At 38.3% G+C, this 25,813-nt stretch overlaps 2 protein-coding genes and 1 pseudogene across 2 annotated transcripts; 2 read left to right on the forward strand and 1 right to left on the reverse strand.

Moving 5' to 3' along the window:
• The first annotated feature begins 5,026 nt into the window (after window positions 1-5,026).
• Window positions 5,027-7,901, forward strand: LOC125266099. Its single transcript, XM_048186564.1, has 4 exons — window positions 5,027-5,210; window positions 6,623-6,961; window positions 7,196-7,480; window positions 7,570-7,901. The coding sequence occupies exons 1-4, from the start codon at window positions 5,084-5,086 to the stop codon at window positions 7,719-7,721; spliced, it is 903 nt and encodes a 300-aa protein (XP_048042521.1). The 5' UTR covers window positions 5,027-5,083; the 3' UTR covers window positions 7,722-7,901.
• Window positions 7,902-13,061: 5,160 nt separating this feature from the next.
• On the forward strand, window positions 13,062-14,901 carry LOC125266100. The gene is made up of 4 exons (XM_048186565.1): window positions 13,062-13,195; window positions 13,576-13,887; window positions 14,100-14,411; window positions 14,588-14,901. The coding sequence occupies exons 1-4, from the start codon at window positions 13,138-13,140 to the stop codon at window positions 14,884-14,886; spliced, it is 981 nt and encodes a 326-aa protein (XP_048042522.1). The 5' UTR covers window positions 13,062-13,137; the 3' UTR covers window positions 14,887-14,901.
• Window positions 14,902-21,854: 6,953 nt separating this feature from the next.
• On the reverse strand, window positions 21,855-24,744 carry LOC125266165 (annotated as a pseudogene).
• Window positions 24,745-25,813: the final 1,069 nt, after the last annotated feature.

The raw sequence follows: 25,813 nt of genomic DNA on the forward strand, positions 1-25,813 counted from the left end.
CGCGAGCAAAATGGCCCGGTTTTTGACACCGTCGACAAATTAAAACCTCGGTACGCGAGGGCCGACGAACACTATGAGGAAACCGCATGCCAGCAACACTCTGAGTCAGTTGATCCAACTGTTGCTGCTGTAATTTTAACATCTCCCGCAACTCTTTCAACTCCGACTGAGAATGCCCTTGCACCCCATACTGGATGCCATAAGCCATTGGAACTGACTGACTCCTCCCCCTCGCGCCCCCTGGCATTCCCTCCCGCTCCCACCTAATTGCTTCCCCTCGTATTTCTAAAAGGGTAGAGACGGGCTGACGGCGAACCAATTGCTTTAGTTCCCGGCGGAGGGCACTATCAGCAACGTACTCGACAAACTGATCGCGCAATACAATTTCAGCATTAGGAATAGCATTAGGTGATTGCTGTTTAACCCTCTCCAGGAGAGTCATCAAGGCCAGGGAAAATTCCAACAGAGATTCCCCATCTTGCTGCCTCCTGGAGAAAAAGGCTTCCTGGAGTGCTACATACGATTGAGAGCAACCATACAACTCACGTAAAATCGCAATAATTTTATCTGGATCACCCTGTTCCCCACTAGGACGGTGTCTAATTTCTTCGCGCGCTTCACCTTCCAAATGGTCAAAAAGAAAAAATGCTTTATCGACTTTGGACAAATAACGTGCCCGCATACATGCCTCAGCCTCCTCCACCCACTCATCAATACTTATGCCAGATTTGCCACTAAATTTTGGACAACGTCTGTCCCTAGGTACAAAAACAAACCGGTCTGGCACAACAGTATCAATCTCAGCTGGCTGGGGAGGGTCAGGCATTGCTGCAGAGGCGACAGCAGGAGAAATACTAGGACCAGGTAACTCACCTGGCACCTGCTCACGACGCAACCGATCATTGTCGGCCCTCAACTGTGCCACTAATTCTCGCAACTCCTGCATCTCTTCCTCCATACTTGTCATAACTACTCACCCCAGAAATAGAAAAGGGCCACTAATAGAGAAATACAACTTGTCCAAAGGGTCAAACACGCACACTGCTGTTTTGCTCTGTGGAGAAAAAAAACAAAATCACAACCAATATCAAAACACAATTTTACCCACGTCTCACAAAACAAAACAAAAACAAAAAAAAAAAAAATCCTTGCCTTACCGGTAAACCCTGCCGACTACGCCAAAATGTGACAATACCGAATGGAGAAAGATGTTAGTCACTGTTTAGATTTTATCCGACTACGCCACCCTGGTGGGAGGCCAGGGAAATAACTCCCAATACAAGACACACAGGTAAGTTTTACCAACTGAAGGCAAGGAATTAAGGGAGACGTGGGTAACCATACAAAATAGACTTTATTATAAAATCACATTAATTAAAACTCTCTCGCAAACACACCCACAATAACAGAAATATAATATCCAGGGCCAGGATTTGTGGGAACCAGGCAGGCCGGCTGCAACTCAAGAGGTCATCCAAAACCCACCTCAATCCACACCAAGCAAACACCACACACACACCATCCAAAGAGAAATTGTATCAGCACACAGCACACTGTGAAACACCGCAGAATGGAGCAGCTAGCCTCCCCAGTTCCACACACACACGACTTCACTGGCCCTGGAGAGAAAGAAAAAAAAAAAAAAAAAAAAAAAGCATTAAAGAAAAACAACCAACAATTAAGACAAATAACAATTAAATGAAAAATAAGCCAAACACCAAAATAATAAAGTTACTGCAACAGTTCTAATGCTCAGGCCTCCAGAAAACACCACATAGGCCTACAAACGAATAGCCAACATCAGAATGGCACTGGTGCAAGGCATCAAAAATAAGTAAATAAACAACCCAATACATACAAACAAGAAATGTATAAAGAAAATACAATAATGAAATAAAAAGAAAAAAAGCCAAAATAAACAGAAAACGAAACAAACAAAATCAATCAAATTAAACAAGAAAAATTAAATCCAAAAGCTTAACTGATAGGCAGCCTTGCGGACGCGTATCCGAAGCCCGCTTTAACAGCCCCGGCGACGTGCAAGGCAGCAAAACAGTATACAGTCCAATGACACGATCGAAACCAAAATATATCCGTAAGCAAAACAGCAGCTGCGTCACGTGAAATCACTAGCCGAGAACTGAACTCAATGTTCCCCTTTCCCTTTAACCTAGGAGTATGACAATTAGTCAAAAAAAGAAATAATTAAACAGAACAAATATGAAAGACAAAAGCGGCATACTTACAATTGATGTTGAATACTGGACGCAACGCTGTATGGTTACTCACTACCGGTGCCGCAGCTCAGTCCAGCGATCAGCCTTCACACACATACGCACCTGCCCTTGCTGCTATTACTAAAAGCAACACGCTATAAATAATACAACTTAAATGGTCGCAAGTTAAGTATCAAAACATACCTGCAAGTGAACTCCGCCACAACTTGCCGCAATGCCAAATGCCACCAGCTCCGCTCTAAATTAAACTATAAATAGCGCATATTAGCCTCACAATATGCGCATCACTACACCACCAACAAAAACTCTACATACCTGAATGGAAAATGGAACGGAAACGGAAATGCCAGGGAGAGAGAGAGAGAAGCACCCCAAGTCAGAAAACATACCTACCCGTCAAAATAAGGGTCCTTAAATAGGGCAGCTATTATCACTCAATTGGTTTACCAACGACACTCCAACCAACCAATAAGATGACGTAACTCATCCTGCCACATTGAATTGTATTTGGATGTCACATTTTGATTCTATTGATTTTTCTATGCTTTTGAGCAGGAATAACATTATAAGATTTATAAAGATCACTGAAGTTGCTTTCTTGTTAATCACAGACATAGTATAAAACATTAAAAAAGACTAGATACAGAAAAGCTCAGTGACTTAGACAAGTCCAAGATGATTACAGCATCATCACTACAGCCAAAACACCTGATCAACTTCATCTTGGCTTTTTCCTGCCATAACAAATGTGTTTTATAAACACTCAGTTACAGCAGCCAGAGAAACATAATGTTAAAGAGTCAAGAGCCCAACTAAAGCAGACACTGGTCACCACAATGGTAACTACAATATTGCAGTCATATTAGTGGACTATATTAGTGAACTAATGTAGGGAATAGTGAATGAAGGTATAGGGTGTGATTTGGAACACAGCCTCTGAGTGTCGACTTTGAGCGATGTTAACTCACAGTATATTCCTGTAGGCTATTTTCTCGAAAATGACAAATATTACCCAGAATGCATTGTTTTCTACAGTATATTAATGTTTGAATGGAAAATGGTTTGTTACTGTCAGAATTTGGCCATTTTTCTACAGCAAGGTCTAACAGTGCAGTGTTTTGTTATTGAATGTGTTTGCATTTTTGAACAAATCAGGTGAGTCAATGATTCAAAGACCCATTCACTTACTGAATCAGTCAGTCATTTTGAACAAATCGGTTGAATGAATGATTCAGTGACTCACTCATTGACCCCCTCAGTGACTCACTGAATTAGTGACTCACTCAAGACAATGACTTGCTACCACGTTTTAGTTTCATATTTAAAATATTATTTATAAGTCCACAAAGTGGTAGGCCACGTAAAATCACAGAGCGGGCTCAGCGCATGCTGAGGCACACAGTGCGCAGAAGTCACCAGCTTTCTGCTGAGTCAATAGCTACAGACCTCCAAACTTCGTGTGGCCTTCAGATTAACTCAAGAACAGTGCGTAGAGAGCTTCATGGAAGGGGTTTCCCTGGCCGAGCAGCTGCATCCAAGCCTTACATCACCAAGTGCAATGCAAAGCGTCGGATACAGTGGAGTAAAGCACACTGTCACTGGACTCTAGAGCAGTGGAGACGTGTTCTCTGGAGTGACCAATCACGCTTCTCTGTCTGGCAATCCCATGGATGAATCTGGGTTTGGTGCAACAAAATTACCCTATTCTGTAAAGACACAAATACACTGAGCAAATGTTTAAGTGAGATTATTGTAATGCTAATTGATCAATGTTTAAATATGCAATAAAAGCCTAAATTAAAATCTGTTCATTGTATAAAGTGAACGTGTCTCTTCAGAAGACTTGAATTAAACCGCTCCATTTAAATTGATTATTGTTGCGAGTCTTGTGCTTTTGAAGCTGGAAAATAATGATTGCCTTGACAAAATGGATGAACAAAAAAGTTAGATATTAAAATATCTACCTTGTACAGTATATGGTGGTTTTCCCCATGGTATTTAATATTGATTATTTTCAAGGTATTGTATTGAAGTTAGAAATTCCAGTATTGTGACCACTAATTCATGCACTTCGTCAATGAAGTGAAAGTGCTTTGTTTAAAGTAGCTTTTTTCTACTTAGATCTATGATTTGATTGAATATTTTTTTTTATAATTTATTAAATATTGCTGGCTAAAAAGTAATTAGTAATTTTAGTACTTTAAGTACTTTTTAAGAAGAGTAATTTGTACTTTTACTTTTTCGACACCAGTACTCTTACTTGTAAGTGAATATTATTTCAGCAATGTAACAGTACTTGTACTTAAGTACAAATGTTCAGAACTCTTTCCACCACTGCACATGTGTTTTCATTCACTCTGTCAAGTGGACTATATTAGTGAACTAATGTAGGGAATAGTGGATGAGGGTATAGGGTGTGATTTGAAACACAGCCTCTGAGTGTCGACTTTGAGTGTTGTTAATTCACAGTATATTGCTGTAAGCTACTTTCTCGAAAATGTCAAATATTACCCAGAATGCATTGTTTTCTATGGCATCTTACTGTTTTAATGGAAAACAGCAAGTTACTGTTGAAACTTGGCCATTTTTTAAAGCAATATTTTACAGTATGCTTGCACCGAGAATGAGTGCAGAAACCGATGCAAGTATAACAAGATACAGATATCTAATTCAATATTTCACTTTTCTGCCATTAGATTTCATTCAGGGTCAGAATTAATTTGAAAACGTAAGATCAGCAAAGCTTGTTGATTTTCATGATATTAAAGGAGACGGATGTGTGAGCGGAAACTAACTGAGGTTGGGGGTGGATTCACACTCAATCAGATAAATATCACAGCTCAGTCATGGTTCAGGTCAATCTGAGTGTTTTCAGACATTTTAAGAGTTACTACCGTGAGCTTTACAGTGAACTGATGAAGAAAATGTTTCTCAAATTACTTTTGATCTGTTTGTGTTTGTGGCGTCTGGATGGTGAGTTTAAATGTGTTTTTTTGACTTCAGTTGTTTCTGTTCTGGTACCATGTGATAAATTACTGGTTAAATTAGTCAGAGAGGATCAACATTCACTGTTATTCTCATATAGAAATAATTCAACTGTGATTTTACTGTCAGATCAAGTTTGGTCTAAACTCAGTTATTAGGGATGGATTTAATAAATGTAAAATAAAATAAATATGAAGCTCAAATACCCAGCATTAATTGTAGTTGTAGGAAAATTCTTTCTGTTGTCTATTTCTTTTTCATTTTTCATCGTTTGTCACTGTACTGCTGCAGAATATTATTCACTTCACATTTTAATGATTAAAAGCATTTTAGTGAAGCTTCATAAAACCAACATCAAGTGATTTTAATCTGTGCAAAACTCTTTTCTTCATGTGTGTTTGGTGATTATGATGAAGTGGAGTCAGTGTTAGTGATTGAGGGAGATTCAGTCACTCTAGACTCTGATCTTACTGAAATGAAGGATGATGATGAGATTCAGTGGATGTACGAAGATGAAAACACTGTAATAGCTGAAATCAATAAACAGGCCGACAGATTCACTGTAAATGATGATGTTCTTGATGGGAGATTCAGAGACAGACTGAAGCTGGACAATCAAACTGGATCTCTGACCATCACAAACACCACAATGAAACAGACTGGACTTTATAAACTACAAATCAACAGTCAGATCAAGAGTTTCAATCTTACTTGTGAGTGAAATATTGTTTTAGATTTTAATCACCACAAGATGTAATTATTTATCCAAACACCATTTTGCTGATTTTGTGTCTGTTTAACTTTAGTTAACCATCATAACTTTTTTTAATAGTCCTAATCTGTGTTGAACCCTGTTTCTGTTTTTTATGTGTGTTTGATGATACAGTGCTGAGGATTGTGACAGTGATTGAGGGAGATTCAGTCACTCTAAACTCTGATCTTACTGAAATGAAGGATGATGATGTGATTCAGTGGACGTTTAGAGATGAAATCACTTTAATAGCTGAAATCAATAAACGGGTCGACAGAATCACTGTATATGATGATGTTCATGATGGGAGATTCAGAGACAGACTGAAGCTGGACAATCAAACTGGATCTCTGACCATCACAAACATCAAATATACCAAATCTACTATATTTTGTTATCTACAAATCAACCATTTGAAGACATTGTTCATTCTCGATGTCATTGGTGGGTTAAATATTGGTTTCTCCTGGTTTTTTTTTTTTTTTATCACCATAAAAAGTGAAATTATTAATCCACACACCATTTAGCTTCTGTAGTTTTATGACATTATTTCAAAAGTAAATTTCAAATGATTTACTTTAGTAAACCATCATAAAGTTTTTTTTTAAGTCTTAATCAGTGACAAAACCTGTTTCTGTTTGTTCTTCAGGTGTGTTTGGTGATACAAAGGTAATGTCAGTGATGGAGGGAGATTCAGTCACTCTAAACCCTGGTATTATTAAAATTAGTAAAGATGGGATTCAGTGGATGTTTGGAACGGACAACAGTGTAATCGCTAAAATCACTGTAATGGCTGAAATCATCCCTGTATATGATGATTACGATGGGAGATTCAGAGACAGACTGAAGCTGGACAATCAAACTGGATCTCTGACCATCACAAACACCACAACTGAACATGCTGGAGTTTATAAAGTAAAGATTATCAGAAATATAGTCAAGCTTTTCAGTCTCGCTGTCTGTGATGAGTTAAATATCAGTTTCATCTGTTTATTACAGCTTTTTATTAATTCTAAGGAATCTTATCATTTAAATGTTGTTTTATTCTTAAAATGAATAATTAGCCTTTTTTTTTTTTTTTTTTTTTACATTTATAGCAGTTTTTATTTAATTTTTTTATATCAGATTTTAAATGTTCTATTTTGATCATCTTGGTTCCTCTTGATGTTTCTTGAATATCTTCATTCATCCTCATTTCTCTTTATTCTCTGATGTTTTTCAGCTCATCTGCCTGTTCCTGTCATCAGCAGAGACTGTTCTTCATCATCATCATCATCATCATGTTCATTGGTGTGTTCAGCTGTGAATGTGAGTCATGTGACTCTCTCCTGGTACAAAGGAAACAGTTTATTGTCCAGCATCAGTGTGTCTGATCTCAGCATCAGTCTCTCTCTACCTCTGGAGGTGGAATATCAGGATAAAAACACCTACAGCTGTGTGCTGAACAATCCCATCAGCAACCAGACTCAACATCTGGACATCACTCACCTCTGTCACACATGTTCAGGTACGGCAGTGCTGATATTAGTTGATGTCAGCGCTGATATTAGTGTTTACTGACTGATCTGATCTCAGTTTGATGTTTTTATTCCTCAGACTCTGTCCACTGTTGTGGTCCTACTGAAGCTGTGATCCGATTGGTCCTCTCTGCTCTGGTGGGCGTGGCTACTGTCATTCTTCTGGTTTATGACATCAGATCCAGCAGAGCTGAACGAGATCAAGCACATATTCACACATCAGGTACATGATTGATGATGTCTATTTTTGCATATATTAATATTTGTGAGATTTATTATTTATGGCTCTATATGTTATCTATGGATATATCTTTTTCAGGAAGTATTGAAATCTAAAGCAGAATGGTGAACATTAAAGGTTCTTCAAGTGTGTGTTTTTTTTTGTTATTCTTTTTCATAAATACTGATGATTATTTGAGCTTCTCTCTCTTTCAGTGTCACATTTTTCTATTGGAAGGCTTTATTGTTGATATTACTCTCAGATAATACACACACACAGACCTCACTTTACTAATACTGCTGTTCATCTGTCATATGTATTTGCTTGTCTTTATCAATAAAGTTTTCTCACTTTGAGCTTCAAGAGTCTCTCCATGTTTTATTACATTTATTATGTCAAGCATCTCCTGGAGGAATACTAACTTTATGTATATTTTAATGATTTCGGCAGTGTGCCATACACTCTTATAAAGGATGCGTTAAAACTGATTCAAACTGTGTTAAATTTTTACACATCAGTGTGTGAGTTTAGGGACAACACTTGTTGTCAATGATTTTAACACAGTGAATGTGTCAGGAAGGATAACCAGAGGTGTAGTCAGGACCAGACCCTCCAAGACAAAGACCAAGACCTTTGAAGAGGGAAGTTAATGAGATAATTAAGACATTAATCAAGCAGTAGTGATGAACACCTACTGTTAACAGACAGAATCATTGAAGGAAAGAGGAAAACAACAACAAAATAAAACACCTGTGCTACTTCTGAACATGAAGACCAGAGTTGCAATAATCTTTGTCAAGTCCATTAAAAAAACATCACTTACACATCAGTGCTTGTGTTTTGGTTTATTTTTGCACATTCACTGTGTCAAACACAGACATTCAGAATGTGTCAAAAAGCTTTTTTAAAAACCGACTCGAATTGGCTAAATTCTTACACATCAGTGTGTGAGTTTAGGGACAACACTCTTTGTGTTAATTTTGACACATTCATTGTGTAATGATTTTAACACAGTAAATGTGTCAGGAAGGTGATCTGTTATGAAGCAGAATCACCAAAGGAGAAAATCACAATTATAAGTCACCATTATGGAGATTAGTGTTCGTTTTAATTCGGCTCTTGACCCTTGACTTTTTAATAGTAGATTTTGTTTGGGCTGCTGTAACTGAGTCATAACAGCCAGACAAGCAAAGAGAAAAGATGATCAGGTGGTGTTGGTTATGTTTTCTCATAATCATTATTTGATCTGAATCTCTGAGTTAGATTTGCATTATTGATTACAGCAGCACTGTGATTCTACAGCACAAGATCTGGCTTTTGACTCCAATGAACCCTGCAATGTTGCTTTTTCTTATCTTTTATTTTATCTGTACAAACATCAGTGTGTTTGGTGGGTAAACAGCTTCTGCTGGATGTTTGTCATATCTGTGTGTGTCAGCAGTTTGCAGCTGAAGCGTTTCTTAATTTTTCTCCTGCTAATAAACTCACAATCTTCCACTTCACACAAAAAATCTTTACACTTAAATAAACTCCACAGAAATAAACAAAGCACACAGAAATAAAACGTAATGTACGGAGCGGGACAACGGAGTTGGAGATCCACGTGCAGGCTTTATTCATAATAAGAGTGTAGTCAAACAGACAGTAGGTCGATCATCAGCAAACAGTAACAGGAAGGCAAGGCAAAAGAGTAATCCAAGAACACAGGCAATGGTCAAGGCAGGCAGCAAATGATCAAAAACAAGGAAACAGTCCAGGGTCAAAACACAGGCTAGGCAAGACAAGGCAGGACGGAATGCAAACCAATGGCTAAAAAATACTCAGCAATGTGTGTGTGTGTCTGAGTGCAGCTCATAAAGTGTCACTGATGGGTAACAGGTGTGAGTGTGTGATTGGTTACTAGATGGGGAATTGTGGGAAATGGAATCCATATGATGACAACAGAGGCACATGTAACACAAGCGAGAGTCACAGGTCAGAGGTCACATATGTGTAACAAAAATATAAGTCTCGATGGCTTAAGAGTGAAAGGATCTTGGTCCCCACTCTGGTACTTTGAGTTTTGATTATGCACAATGTGTGAATATGTTTTATCTTACACTACTGTATAATATACTACAGGAATAGATAGTGTGTGTTTCAGGTCAGTAGGTGTCAACACGGTGGCTTCCTGAACAGAGTTGGGCAAGTTACTTCCAAAATGTAATATATTATATACACTGTTAGACCTTGCCAGGCTTTTTTTTTACAGTAAAATACTGGCAACACTGTTGCCAGTAATTTACTGTTGATTGTACAGTTATTTACTGTAATCTACAGTCTGATACTGTAAAGACGCCATGCGCTAAGTGATGATTGAGCATAAATGATGAACACCTGCTGTTAACAAGCAGAATCACTGAAATCACGGAAAATATATGAGCAGAAACACAAGAACTACAACTGTCTCCCAGCCAGTAAACATTATTACACTTATTACTGACCAGATTAACTTTGTTTCTACAGAAGATCTCATTGAGAATTAAAAGAAGTTTAGATTTTGATGTTTTATTGAAAATGTTTGGTTTGATGTTACTATTGAGGAGATCAGTGTTTGCTTTAGTTGAGCTCTTGACCCTTCTTACACTGTTGAATAACAGGCACAGTATAATCAATAAAAAGCACATTAAATCAAAGACTAGACAGAGAAAGAGATTAGTGAATTAAACAAGTCCAAGATGATTACAGCATCATCACAACAGACAAAACACCTGATCAACTTCATGTTGGCTTTTTCCTGCCATAACAAATGTGTTTTATAAACACTCAGTTACAGCAGCTAGAGAATGATAATGTTAAAGAGTCAAGAGCCCAACTAAAGCAGACACTGGTCACCACGATGGTGACTGCAAACTTCAATACATTTTTATTTTCAATAAAACATCAACATCCAAATCTGTTAATTCTCAACAAGAACTTCTGTACATGTATGGAAGAAATAATGTCTAACTGGTTTGTGAACTGGTTTCACACTCAGTGTGGCTGAAGTCAGTTGTAGTTCTTCTCTTTTTTCTGGTCTTGTTTCTCTGTCCTTCAGTGATTCTGCTTATCAGGTGTTCGTCAGTGTCTGAATTCACTCACTTATTTTAATTCACTCTGTCAAGTGTACTATATTAGTGAACTAATGTAGGGAATAGTGAATGAGGGTATAGGGTGTGATTTGGCACAGTGTCGACTTTAACTCACAGTATATTCCTGTAGGCTACTTTCTAGAAAATGACAAATATTATGAGTTTTTGAGTTACTTTCACCAAAATAACCACAGAAGTACAATAACCAGTCAAAAGTTTTTGAACTGTAAGATTTTTTTTTTTATGTTTTTTTTAAAAAAAAGTCTCTTCTGTTCACCCTTTCCCTTTCCTGACAACTCAAAATGCCAAGGATCCCCTAAATATAATAATCCCCTTTCAGGAAATATAATTCCCTTTCTAAATGATGAAAGCAGCTACATTTTTACATATATAAAGATCCACTTATACTGTGTGAAAAAATATTAGGCATCTTAAATATAAATATAAATTGTTGTTTTCTAAATGAAATAATTGGCTTTTATATGGTCACTGTAGTGGAGCCAAAATAAATTAAATAAAATATTATCTGAAAGTATATTTTCTTTCCATTAAGTTACTTTTTTTTCTACACAGCAAAAACTGCAGTGTTAAATTAACTCTCCTGGGAGTACATGTGAGACCATACTCAAGAGTGTTAAAGTGTTAAAATAAGAGTGTTAAATGAACACTGAAAAGTGTTAAAGTTAATGAGATAATTAAGTGAATAATTGAGTGATGATTGACCATTATTGAAGACACCTGATGATAACAAGCAGAATCACCAAAGGGGAAAATCACAATTTTTAAGCCACCATCGTGGAGATGAGGGTTTGTTTTAGTTGAGCTCTTGACCCTTGACTTTTTAAAATGAAATTTAGTTTGGGCTGTTTTAACTGAGTTTTAACATCCAGACAAACAAATGGAAAACTGATCAGGTGGTGTTGGTTATGTTTTCACATAATCATTATTTGATCTGAATCACTGAACTCATTTAGAGCCCAATCTCTGAGTTAGATTTACATTATTGATTACAGCAGCACTGTGATTCTACAGCACAAGATCAGCTTTATCAATATAATCTGAAGGATTTCACAAACAGTTGCTCTGATCAAAAAAAAAAAAAAATCTTTCTCTTAGGCACACGCAGACATCAAGAATCAGCCTGTGAATCTCAACAGTGGTGAGAATAATAAACCATGTTGCAGTGCATTCTGGGTGCCACCAATCAAAATTCTCCAACACCAATCTCCCATCATGCATTGCTGCATGAATAAATTATGAGCTGAATTGTCTTAGTAATTTTCTTTATTCTCATATTTTATTTTGTTCCGTTTATGCGACTTTTTAGTAGCTTGTTTTCTAATATTCAGAGTTGATCTGTTGATCAGAATATGTTGCTTGTCACCGTCCTTGAGATTCACAGGCTGATTCTTGATGTCTGTGTGTGCCTAAAAGAAAGATTTGTTTTTTTTTTGCTCAGAACAACTGTTTGTGAAATCCTTCAGATTATATTGATAAAGCGGATCTTGTGCTGCTGTAATCAATAACGTAAATCTAACTCAGAGATTGGGCTCTAAATGAGTTCAGTGATTCTGATCAAATAATGATTATGTGAAAACATAACCAACACCACCTGACCATTTTTTCCACTTATTTGTCTGGATGTTATAACTCAGTTAAAACTGCCCAAACAAATTTTATTTTAAAAAGTCAAGGGTCAAGAGCCCAACTAAAACAAACCCTCATCTCCACGATGGTGGCTTAAAAATTGTGATTTTCTCCTTTGGTGATTCTGCTTGTTATCATCAGGTGTCTTCAATAATGCTCAATCATCACTCAATTAATCACTTAATTATCTTATTAACTTTAACACTTTTCAGTGTTCATTTAACACTCTTATTTTAACACTTTTACTCTCTTGAGTATGGTCTCACATGTACTCCCTGGAGAGTTAATTTAACACTGCAGTTTTTGCTGTGTACCCACTATTAGCGTAACAACAAAAAACATTAAATTTAAATTAATGGACGGTGACACATTAACAAGCCTGTTTATTTCTGCTTGATATACAGTGGTTTTGACTTAAACTTTGTTCACTGCTTGTTTTTCTGGCCTTTGACAACCTGTGTGCTGATTGCCTGAACTTTGCCTGTTTCTGGTTTTGAAAATGTAAGATCAGCAAAAGCTTGTTGATTTTCATTATGTAAAAGAGAATGGACATGCGAGTTTAAACTGATGGAGGTCAGGGGAGGATTCACACACAACCAGATAAATATCACAGTTCAGTCATGTTTTAGATCAGACACTTGACTAGTGTTGTGAGCTTTTCAGTGATCTGATGGAGAAAATGTTTCTCAAATTAGTTTTGCTCTGTTTGTGTCTGTGGCGTCTGGATGGTGAGTTTTAAATGTGATTTTTATGGCTTCAATTGCTTCTGTTCTGGTTAGATTACTTAGAGAAGATTAACAGTCACCGTTATGTTATTTTAGAAATAACTGAACTATGATTTTACTGTGAGATCAAGTTTAAATTAAGGTATTGTGTGTAAGTCTGTGACCCATCGAATTATCTAACAATAGTAGGCACTGTATTGAGCTAATCTTAATCCTACCGTCAGTACATTATGTGTATAATCACATAATTTTGCTGGGTCACAGAATTCGGCACAACAACTCTTATTTGAGTAAAAGTCTCTTGTTTCTTCTTCTTTTTTATATTTATTTATTGGTCCATATAAAAATGTAATCTTTAATCTGCGAAAAACTCTGTTCTTCAGGTGCGTTTGGTTTTATTGACGGAAAACAAATATCAGTGAGGGAGGGAGAGACAGTCACTCTAAACCTTGGTCCTGGTAATCTGAGGGTTGATGTTATTGTTTGGTGGAAGTTTGCAAAAACTTTAATAGCTGAAATCCATAAACAGGCCAAAAAATTAACTGTATATGATGATATTCTTGATGGGAGATTCAAAGACAAACTGAAGCTGAACAAACATTCTGGATCTCTGACCATCTCAAACGTCAGACCTGAACATTCTGGACGTTATGGGATCAACGGAACAAACAAACACTTTGTTCTCACTGTCTATGGTGAGTTAAATATTTGTTTTACATCTGTTATTTTTTAATCACCAGATCCAGTATTAGTCCACACAACATTTTGCACCTTTTATGTCTGCTCTGTTGTTTTATATTCATCATTTCTTATTTAAATTTCAAGCTATTTACTTTTGTAAACAATCATAAAGTTATTTAAAGGTCTTACACTTTCTATTTTTTCTCTATGTTTGGTGACGATGCAGCAAAGCCAGTCTTGGTGAATGAGGGAGATTCAGTCACTCTAAACTCTGGTCGGAATGAATTGAAGGCTAATAATCGGATTGAGTGGAGGTTTGGAGATTCTAACACTTTAATAGCTAAAATGAATAAACAGGACGACAGCATCACTATATATGATGATGTTCTTGGTGGGAGATTCAAAGACAGCCTAAAGGTGGACAAACAAACTGGATCTCTGACCATCACAAACACCAGAAGGAAACATGATGGAGAATATAGAATACGGATACATGGAGCAAATTTTGCATCAAAAAAAATTAGAGTTTCTGTCTATGGTGAGCAGAGATCATTTGTCCTGTTTTTCAAATATTCTTATTTTAAGGTCTGTTTACATATTGAATTGTTAAATCATTTTATAATTTGAAATGACAGACCATTTAAACACATTGAACCAAAAATAAGATTGTTTATTACATTTGCTCATATTTGTTTATTCTCTCATGTTTTCTAGATCGTCTGCCTGTTCCTGTCATCAGCAGTAACGTTTCACAATGTTCTATAACAACATTATGTTCATTGGTGTGTTCAGTGGTGGATGTGAGTCATGTGACTCTCTCCTGGTACAAAGAAAACAGCATATTGTCCAGCATCAGTGCATCTGATCTCAACACCAGTCTCTCTCTACCTCTGGACGTGGACTTTCAGGATCAAAACTCCTACAGCTGTGTGCTGAGCAATCCCACCAGCAGGCAGACTAAACATCTGGACCTCATTCATCAATGTCACACATGTTCAGGTTTGTCAATGTGACTTTATTCCTCCCACTCTGTGAAGCTGTGATATGATTGGTCCTCTCTGCTCTTGTGGGCGTGACTATGTCATTGATCTGGTTTATGACATCAGATTCAGAAAAGCATAATCCCCTGTGTGATGAAATATTAGGCACAGTATCGGCCTTTCACTTGAAATGGGCCTTGAAACAGAAGGAGCCTCTGCCTGTGCTTCACTGTAAAATCCAATAAGTAACCCTTACTTAAAAAAAGCATGCAGACCGATTGCCTTGAAAAAACCAAGTAAGGTGAAATAGGAATAGTATGTAGAACTAACAAGTGCCTGTCTAGTATTGTACACTTACAAGAGAGTTCCAGTAACTTAAAACAAATTTGTACCCTTGTGATTTGTACCTTAAGAGACCAGTTTTGTACCTTTGGTGACAATTTTGTACCTTTATTTAATAGTACAAAAATTGACTCTTCAAAAAGGGTACAAAATTGGCTTTGACAGCGTACAATCGTTGACTATAATGAGATATATATATATTTTACACACACGCTGAATTAAAATCAGAATTTATTAAATCCTTTTCTTTTTCACATTTTACAACATTTCATTTTAAACACATTTTTAAACATTCCATATGAGTCCATCTTGCCGGGTGTTAAAAAGTAACACTGAAGCAGTGTTAAAGTTAATGAGATAATTGATTGATGATTGAGTGATGATTGACAATTAGTGGAGACACCTGATGATGATAAGCAGAATCACTGAAGAAACAACAAGAGAAAAAGAGAGAGACACAACAACTACAACTGACTTCCAGCCATTAAACATTATTACATTTATTATTAACCAGTTTGATTTGATTTCTGTCATACATCAACAAAAGTTCTTACCGAGAATGAACAGATGTTTAGATGTTAATGTTTTAATGAAAGTTTAGTTTGAAGTCACCATGATGGTGAAAAGCATTTCCTTTAGTTGGGCTCTTGACTCTATTTATTAACATTAATTTATCTCTGGCTGCTCCAACTTTGTGTTTGTAGAGCACATTTGTTATGGCCAGAGAAACTATGATCTGAGCTGTGTTTCCCAAAAGTGCTGTGAGCCAAAGTTGATCAATTTAGGTTTACAATGCTTTGGGAAGCACAGTCATAATGGTTGTGTTTTCTCATTGTGAAATGGCCAGATTCATTGGTGACATCCAGTATTAACTGGTGATATAGATGTTATATTATTTCTTTATAGTAAATCTNGGGGCTCTTGACTCTATTTATTAACATTAATTTATCTCTGGCTGCTCCAACTTTGTGTTTGTAAAGCACATTTGTCATGGCCAGAGAAACTGGACTGCATTTCCCAAATGTGCTGTGAGCCAAAATTGATCAATTTAGGTTTACAATGCTTTGGGAAGCACAGTCATAATGGTTGTGTTTTGATGATGACATTCTCATTGTGAAATGGCCAGATTCATTGGAGACATCCAGTATTACCCGGTTACATAGATTTTATAATATTTCTTTACAGTACATCACTGTTACCGCTTGAGATCCAGCAGAGCTTTTATAATCTGAAGAGGTTTTTTTAAACACACACAGACATCAAGAATCAGCATATGACCCTCAACAATGGTGACAATCAAACAAAGTGCTTCATGTTGCAGTGCATGATGGGAGCCACCAATCAAAACTCATCCATGGCTCCCATCATGCATTGCTGCATGAATAAATTATGCAGCTGAATTGTCCTGTAATTTTCGTAGATTGTTCATGTTTGCTTTATTTTTCTGTTGTTTTGTTGTGACAGTAGCTTGTTTTGTGATGTTCAGAGTTGATCTGTTTGTCAGTATTTTGTATTTATTTATCGTCACCGTTCTTGAGAATCATATGCTGACTCTTGATGTCTGTGTGTTTAAACACCGAAGCTTCAGTGTGTAATGTATTTTTCTTAAAAAAAAGTTTCTACTATTGTTGGATCTCAAGCTGTAAAATCACAGGACTACAATCATTTATAATAAAGCTACACATCAAGCATACGGTCAGAGATTTCGACACTAAACGACACCAGGCCACTGCATGATGACAATATCATCACCAAAACATATTGTGACCAGATCAAATTTCCTCTGACCATAACAAATGTGCTTTACAAATACAAAGTTGGAGCAATCAGAGAAAAATTAATAATAAAAGGTAAAGAGTCAAGAGCCCAACTAAAGCAAACGCTGACCTCTTTCATGGTGACTTGAAATGAAACATTCCATTAATTAACACCTTTTTTCTCTCTTTCCTTCAGTGATTCTGCTTATTAACATCAGGTGTCACCACTAATTGTCAATCATCACTCAATCATCAATCAATTATCCCATTAACTTTAACACTGCTTCAGTGTTAATTTTTAACACCCGGCAAGATGGACTCATATATGTACACTTTTAGTTAAACCAAAAATACAAATTATTTTAATAAAAAGCAGGAATATTTGTACACACCTTTGTTGCTGTCTGGTTCTTGCATCGGTGTCTTCCTTTTCTTCTTTCTCCAAGCCGAAAAATAAGCCTCTCTGTGATTGGTCAGTTTTCACGCTCATTTGTTTTTACTGTATTTCAGTTTACAGTAAATGAAAAATACTGTATTTTATTGACACCAATGGGATATTTCCCATAATGCAACTTTTAAATACAGTAACATACTGTATAACTGTTTTACAGTAAAATACAGTTCATATTACAGTAAAATACTGTGTAATTTACAGAAATTGCTAACAGTGTACACCTAGGATGGCTTAAGAGTGAGTAAATCATGGGATAATTTCCATTTTTGGGTGAACTAACTCTTTAAGGAAAAAGAGCATTTCTAACCAAACTGACCAATTTGTTATTCTTCTTATCCTCAATGTTGATGAAGACAAAGGTGAGAATTGTTCCCCCATTCCATCAGATTTGGCACTTGTGTAGCTGCTATTCTTGCTTCTGAAGTGTGTTCAAAGGGACAGTCACCATTAAACTAAGTCCTATCCATTCTTCAATCTTTGTCTTTAAAATGCTAGTAGTCACTGACCAGTTACACCCCTTCTCGCATCTAACCAACACAACCGAGCTGTAGAATCACTGCTTGTCTAATATAAAAGAATAAGGTGTGCTGAAGAGCAACCTCCTGTCTTTCACTCTTTGGTAGGCCATCATAGCTAGGTCAGCTGGAGCTCCCTCTTCCACTACGGGAGATCCATCATCTATTTTGCCTTGATATAAATGTACAATATATAACTGTTCACATTTCCTCTTCTCTATCTAGGGGGTCAGACACTCACATACGTTGTTGACAGCCCAACCATATTAGCAGTCGTTTACATCGGTTTAGAAGTTGATGCCTTTCAGACTGGCACTTATCTCCTGCTCAGGGGCAGTTGTGGCCTAATGGTTAGAGAGTCAGACTGGTAACCTGAAGGTTGTGGGTTCGATTCTCAATTCTCAACAGGAAAATGTAAGTGGGGGAGTGAATGAATAGATTTCTCTTCCACACTCAATACCCACAACTGAGGTGCCTTTGAACTGCCCACCTAACCACCTAACCTTTCTGCTCCGGGTGTGTGTCTACGGCTTGTAGTGTGTGTTTGTGGTCACTACTCACTGCTCCTAATGTGTGTGTGCACTAACTTGGATGGGTTTAAATGGAGAGGACAAATTCAGAGTATGGGTTACTATACTTGGCCTTCATGTCACTTGCTCATTATCTCCAGTCTTTCAGAAACCCCAATTAAGCTAAGGTCTATGCCATATATTTAATCATGACTGCTGTGGCCCAACAGTGCTATCCTTCTCTAAGTTCACTAGAGATTTAGAAGAACTGCACTACACTTAGTGGCCCTCATTTATCAGTCGAACATAGAAACCAGTGTACATCTGAACAAAAAAATCAGCTTACAACAACGCTCACGTGTGATTCATTAAACTTTCGTATGCGGCCAATTCTATGGAAGGCCATAAAGACAAATATGTCTTTAGACACTATGTGTACAGACGTTATAACGCGTGTACGCGTAATTGCGGCTAAACATGTTATTTTGTGTATAGAATATATAATGCGTGTATGCGTAATTGTGTGTAGATGTGAAAACTTAAGATTTCCGTTATCAAAATAAAAGTCACATCCACTAGCACTGCAAACCTTACATTTTTTTAATGTATCAATGTATAATATTTAATTTATATAAAATATATAATATATATTTAATTGTTCGTTTTAACATAATATACTGTTCAGAATAACTAAAATTACTTAAAGTATAATTAATTATAATAATTATATAATGAATATATTATTATATATATTATAAGTCTCATGATTTTTATTTCAGTTTTCAAGGTAGGCTAATTAGATAAGAGGTTTAAAATACATAAACGTGTGATATTTATTTTATCTTATTAATTTATTTGGTATTATTTATTTTAGCTTGTTAAAACATGGTTTGATTCAAACTTGCCACTTCCATAATCAAGCTGAGATAATCAGTGTACCTGTGTACCTTACTGTAAAGTGTGTGTGTGTGTGTGTGTGTGTGTGTAATATATATATATATATATATATATATATATGTATATATATATATATATATATATATATATATATATATATATGCTTTCTTGTCACTTGTCCGAAGTAAAAAATTTGCTTTGACATATTTAAATCTGCATATCTGTGAAAATTACCCAGAGGGATTTTTTTTTTTTTTTTTTTTTTTATCTTTAAAGGGCACCAACCAAATCTTATCAAATGTATGCTTCATCTTTCATTTTAAATTCCTAAATTTGATCAATAAATTAAATTAGAATAGTAAGACACTATAGAACTTACCTATCAAATTAAATCATTTACACTGAAAAATTACAACTGCATTAAATGTTGTTATGAGATTGTTTTAAATATTTTTGGAATATACAAGAAATGTTGGAATGATACTTTTAAACATGAAATTAAACCACCAGTAGGTGGCGGCAGGTGACCATCTTAATGAGTGAGTCACTGAGTCATTCATCAAACGATTTGCTCAAACGACTGATTTATTCAAGAATGAGGCAGTTATGAGTGGGTCATTGAATCTTTCGTTGCATTCCAAAAGAGATATATCACCCTCCGAAGGGCACTTCGGAGTGAAAACAATCATGGCTGCCATACTGAAGGGTCATTCCAAACCGAAGTGCTCAAAACTGGCCACTTCAAAGGGCTGGTTCAAAAGGTACAACTGATGTACACTTCAGGCCCCCATGATCCTTTGCACAGGGAAGTTGTTTGTCATCAGAGAATGGATACATGGAAGCTCAGAGTTTGATCTTACCTATAAATGTATGTATAGTATTTTTCTATACTACTGTTATATTTATATGAGTTAGATTTGGTACATTATTATGGTCAAAACGACATTATACTTCAACAAAAATACTTTATGGCTCCCTTTATCGGTCCATTCAAATGTTTCAAATACATAGACACAATATATTATATGGTGCGATAAACCAAAAATAAATAAATAAACTAACGTAAAACAAAAGGTGCAGCTTGCACACTGTCCTCCTTGATTGTCTCGTTAAGATGACGCAGAAGTGCGTTCCATAAAAAAGATTTTTTTTGACCTCAAGCGATTTGTTCAAAACACTGAATCGTTCAGTAATGGAAACCATTTTGCAGTGGTCTTTGTTTGGAACTATTTTCGCTGCTAAAACAGAACAAAAATAGTCAATATTGCATCTAAAATGTAAGTGACTTAATTTTAACTACTTGTGTATTAAACTGTTCTATGAAATCAGTGTCACATTTTCAAATCGTCATGGTATTTAGGAAAACAGCACTCTTGGTCGTGTGATGCTTGCTTAACATACACAAAGCAATGGTGTCACCAGCATAGAAATAGGGTGATATAAATGTTCAAGGTTTTTTTGTATTTTCAACTATGGTTTTTGAAGGAATGTTTTTTTTTTAATATACAGATTAAAAGATGTTAGGTGCCCATGTTTATCTGATAGACACAAGTGAGAACATTTATGAAAAATTTGCTTGCAATTGTTCACAAAGTTTCTCAAAGCCATGATTCCTCTCTGCCGCATGTATTTTGAAAGACTTCCTCCTCCTTCATTCGTAACACGACGAATTATGATGTGACCATAGATAGTGTTGACATGCAACCTTGTGCTATGGTACGTACAATGGCACGTCACCTTTATATGCATTATTCATTAATGACATGTCCCTTAGGTAGATATTTATGTCACTATTATATGTTTAATTAATTTTATGCAAATATTCAAGTCTTCGGCCTTTCCATTGACCAAAACATTAACGTCTGTACACGAAATAATGTTTAGATGCAATTACACATCCACGCATTATATAATGTCTGTACACATAACGTCTAATTTGTCTTTACGGCCTTCCATACAATCCCTTCACATGAATGAACGGGTGTTGATAAATGTGGTGGCTGATGTCATTCACGCATCAAATTTTAAAAGCCTCGCCCTATAGTTTAGAAACTTAACAGTTTAGCTTCAATAGTTTAGAAACGTAACCCGGCCATGAAGAGGAAGTAATCGCATGAAAAATACATTTATCTTACTCTAAAAACACCCCTCAACCTCGTAATTGCAAACATATATATACATAACATATATAAACTTGGTTATTTTAGTACGTCACTCCACAGAAAATCCTTTAAATTTATTATATTCAGAACATAACAAGAACAAAAAATAAGTAGCTATATATTATAAATTGAAACACAAATTAGGCTATAGTGGCATTAATTATAAAGCAGAAATGAATTTATTTAAAGCAAAACTGAATTAGGCTGACATAGCTTGTAACATACATCAACTCGATGCAACCTGGGCACATCATCAGTGATGTTACCTGGGGTCACGGAGTGTTTCGGGTCTTTCAAGCATCATACACTCTCACCCAGGTGACCCAGCTGGGGTTGATCAGGCCCCAGCTTGTGTCCAGGTAGCCCTACCCCAACCATGGTTCTACTCTCCTTATCCACAGCCATCTTGAGGCAACTTCTGCTGCCTCCATGACCTCCTTGATGGCCCTTGCTTACTGGCTCTTGATGCCCAGGATTTATAGGCCCTGCAGAGAGACTGGCCAGCAAAGCCTCTGCATACCACCTCGATGGGCCACGCCGCGCTCCCACCCATTGTTCCGGCACTCCTCCACTAGCTCAGCATATTTTGCCCTCTTCCTTTCATTGGCCTCCTCGATACGGTCCTCCCAGGGTACAGTGAGTTCCAAGAGAACGATCTGCTTGGAGGTCTCTGAGATGAGTAGCATGTCAGGCCGCAGTGTTGAGGTGGCGACAGCTTCTGGGAATTTCAGTTGCTTCCCCAGATCAACTTTCAACTCCCAGTCTCGTGCTGTTGCTAGCAGGCCAGATGAGGTGTAGCTGCTAATGGTGGCTTCTCCCTAGCCCGGACGAAAGCAATGGTGTTCTTCACTGGGCGGAGGCACTTACAGTGGCCAATTCCACAGCTGATGGTATTCGCTATGGCCTTCAGAACTTGGTCATGGCGCCAACAGTAGCAACCCTCACCCAGGGCCTTCGGACAGCAGCTGAGGATGTGCTCCAGGGTCCCCCTCTTTAGGCAGAGGCTGCAGGCTGGTGACTCCACCATTCCCCAGATGAACAGGTTGGAAGGGCTCAGTAATACATCATAGACAGCCTGGATTAGGAACTGTATGCAATGGAGGTCTGCTTTCCACAGCTCTGCCCATGACACTCTACAGTCCACTGCATGCTTCCATCTTGTCCAGGCTCCCTGCTGCTGCATTCCAACCATCCTGCTGGCCCGCTCCTCCTCTACTGCTACCCACACCTCTTGCTGCACCAGTGATCTTCTGTCCTTCCCGTGCCTTGTTGTAGCGAGATGTTGTGCCGTTACCCAGGCCAGCTCTTCCATGAGTCACTGCTCCTATCAGTGCCCTGTGCCGTAGCTGTGACTCAGCCACATCCACCGCCTCTGCTGCCCTCCACTTCCGCCCTGTCCTCACCTCAATCCCAGCCTGGGAGACCTTCGGGTCTTGTGACTCTCTGTATTGCAGCACCTCCCTGGCACGGCCTACCTTGAACTCCTCATTCAGATTGCTGATGGGGAGCTTCAGCTTGTTGCTCTGGCCATACAGAGCAATGCTGCTCAGGCTTCGAGGTAGGCCCAGCCACTTCCGTAGAAACCTGCTGACTCTCCTCTCAAAGCCCTCGATGGTGGAGATTGGAACCTCATAAATCAGGAGGGGCCAGAGAATCCATGGGAGGATGCAGTGTTGGTAAATCCAGGCCTTGAACTTGCCATGTAGGCCTGACTTGTCCACTGCAGCCTTCCAGTTCAAGGTTGGTTGCATGGATGGCTGCTGTATCTTTCAGGCTGCAGTCGAACACCTTTCCCAAGCTCTTTGCTGGTTTCTCAGTGATTGATGGTGTCTGGGTCGTGCCAAGTGTGAAGCGGGACTTGTTGGTAACCTTTCCTTTCTTCAACACCAGAGATCTAGACTTTGCTGGCTTGAAGCACATGCGAGCCCAGGAGGCCATCTCTTCCAAGCCCTTCAGGATCCACATGCCCCCTGGGATGTGTGGTGTTGTCATCGTCAGGTCATCCATGAAAGCCCTAATGGGCGGCTGGCGAATACTGGACTTGGTGAGGGGACCTCTGCACTGGACCTCTGCAGATTTACCAGCATGTTCATGGCAAGTGCAAATAATATCACTGAAATTGTGCATCCCGTGATGATCCCCTTTTCAAGCCTGTGCCAGTCTGATGTTATAGACCCCACAGAGACTCTCAGACTGAAACTGTCGTAGTAGTCCAGAATGAGGTCTCTAAACTTGTCTGGGATGTGGTGCCGGCACAGGGCCTCCTCAACCAGTTTGTGCGGTATGGATTCATAGGCGTTTGTTCTCCCGGGCTTCCCTGATCAGCTGTGTGACCACGCCTGTGTGCTCCAGACACCCCGGCACCTTCGGGATCCCTCCTTTCTGCACAGAGGTGTCAATGTACGAGTTCCTCAGGAGGTAATCGGTCAGCCGCCTAGCAACAATGCTGAATAATATATTCCCCTCAACACTGAGCAGCGAGATGTTTCTGAACTGGTTGATAGTCTTTGACTCTTCCTCCTTTGGAATCCACACCCCTTCTGCATACCACCACTGCTGAGCAACCTTTCCCCTCCTCCATATGACCTTCAGGATCTTCCAGAGCCTGTGGAGTAGCTTCGGGCAGTTCTTATAAACCTTGTAAGGTACCCCACTAGGTCCTGGGGTTGAGCTTGCTCTGGCCATTTTGATCACCTCCTAGATCTCCTTCCAGCTGGGCCTAGCTCCTCCTGCGTCTCACCAGGGGTGTTCCCTGAGCGCTGTGATACAGGAACCATCCGCATGCATCTCATCTTGGCCTGGTGGATTTTCAGGCCATGTGGGTTTTTGCACACTTTGCCGCAAAAGCATTGTGTGCTTGTCGTCATGTTTCCATCGCTGTGTGTCTGTATTCTTTGGTCTGTCCGAGTGGGATCCTCATCCTCACCCCCTCTCGGGGATCCCTGGGGGTATAACTCCATAGGTCGATCTGTAGCTTGTGAAAATGGGTTCTTCCTCTCAGAAGATGCAGGTTGGGCTGCTAACCCTCCCTACCCCGTTGCCGTCTCTCCGAGCTGTCCGCTGTCACTCCAGCTGTCACCACTCTGTTCTCGGTTGTCAATCAGTCTATTCCTGATCGTCACTGGTTGTTCCAGACAGAAGCTTGTAACATACATCGACTCGATGCAACCTGGGCACATCATCAGTGATGTTACCTGGGGTCACGGAGTGTTTCGGGTCTTTCAAGCATCATACACTCTCACCCAGGCGACCCATTCGGCTTTCTTATTCGGGAGGAATCCAAATGTTTCCATATTTGTGATGTAACATTTATTGGTTTCTGAACTATTGTTCATTATGTAAGCTAAGGTTTTGTATTTCATTCTTGTTTCAATATCCATGTAAAACATCATCCTTCGCATGCGCAAAAATTTGTTTGGTTGGGCGTTGCGCGCTGAATGGTACAGATGTATAGCGGACCATTAAACTGAGCAGTGTTAACTTTCTCTGCATTTAGTTTGCTGATAAATGGCTAAAATGTAAAGCTAGCAACTCTAGAACTGATATGATGGGTCTGCGTGTGTTTTACGAACACACTGCTAAAAAGACTTGAGTGAAGATTCCACGTGCAGCATTTATTTAGGACAATCCAAATGAGTAGTCAAAACAGGCACATGGTCAAATACACACAGCATTCCAAACTAGGCAGAATCCAAGAACACAGGCAGAGAACATGAAACACTAAAACAAGAATACAGGTGCTCAGAAATGCAGTGGTAACATTACCAAGACTACGCACCAAACCAAATGAGAACACAGCTTTAAACAGACAAAGACAAACAAGATAATGAACCACAGGTGGAAACAATCATGCATGATCCAAATAATGGGAAGAGAGTTATGGGAAATGTAGTTCATGTGTGAATGTCAATGAACAAGAGGCTGGTGATTGTGACAGTGTGAGTGAGGCGCCCACGCAATCAATTGGATTTAATTAAAGAAAACGAATACAATGCATCAAATGAGCGTAGCCTGTACTAGCCCTTCTTGATGCAGTTTTTCTCTTTTGTTTTATTAAAGGTACAATTTGTAATAATTGTGTGCGCTAGAGTTCGCTTAGAAGCCTATTCAAAACAAAGGCGTAGCTTGATGACGCCAAGTTTTAGAGTGGAATCTTGGGACATGTGATCTCCATCTCAATGGACGGTGCAAAAGAATAGGGATTGGAGTCAGGAAGAACTCATGTTCATGGATGAGATTATTAACATTACTGTAGTATGAAGCAGAGCAGGACTGAGTGTTGTGGGAGCTGAATGAGGCCGCTGGAGCGATTGCGCAACACACG

Source organism: Megalobrama amblycephala, linkage group LG4 (assembly GCF_018812025.1).
Source record: "Megalobrama amblycephala isolate DHTTF-2021 linkage group LG4, ASM1881202v1, whole genome shotgun sequence".
In the NCBI taxonomy this organism is placed as follows: Eukaryota; Metazoa; Chordata; class Actinopteri; order Cypriniformes; family Xenocyprididae; genus Megalobrama; species Megalobrama amblycephala.

Bases quoted from the DNA above. Each gene is read 5' to 3' on its own strand.
- LOC125266100 (XM_048186565.1), top strand. From the start codon at position 13,138: ATGGAGAAAATGTTTCTCAAATTAGTTTTGCTCTGTTTGTGTCTGTGG. The intron at 13,196-13,575 runs GTGAGTTTTAAA...TCTGTTCTTCAG, and splicing joins GTGTCTGTGGCGTCTGGATG to GTGCGTTTGGTTTTATTGAC. The intron at 14,412-14,587 runs GTGAGCAGAGAT...CATGTTTTCTAG, and splicing joins AATTAGAGTTTCTGTCTATG to ATCGTCTGCCTGTTCCTGTC.
- LOC125266099 (XM_048186564.1), top strand. From the start codon at position 5,084: ATGGTTCAGGTCAATCTGAGTGTTTTCAGACATTTTAAGAGTTACTAC. The intron at 6,962-7,195 runs GTTTATTACAGC...GATGTTTTTCAG, and splicing joins GTTAAATATCAGTTTCATCT to CTCATCTGCCTGTTCCTGTC. The intron at 7,481-7,569 runs GTACGGCAGTGC...TTTATTCCTCAG, and splicing joins CCTCTGTCACACATGTTCAG to ACTCTGTCCACTGTTGTGGT.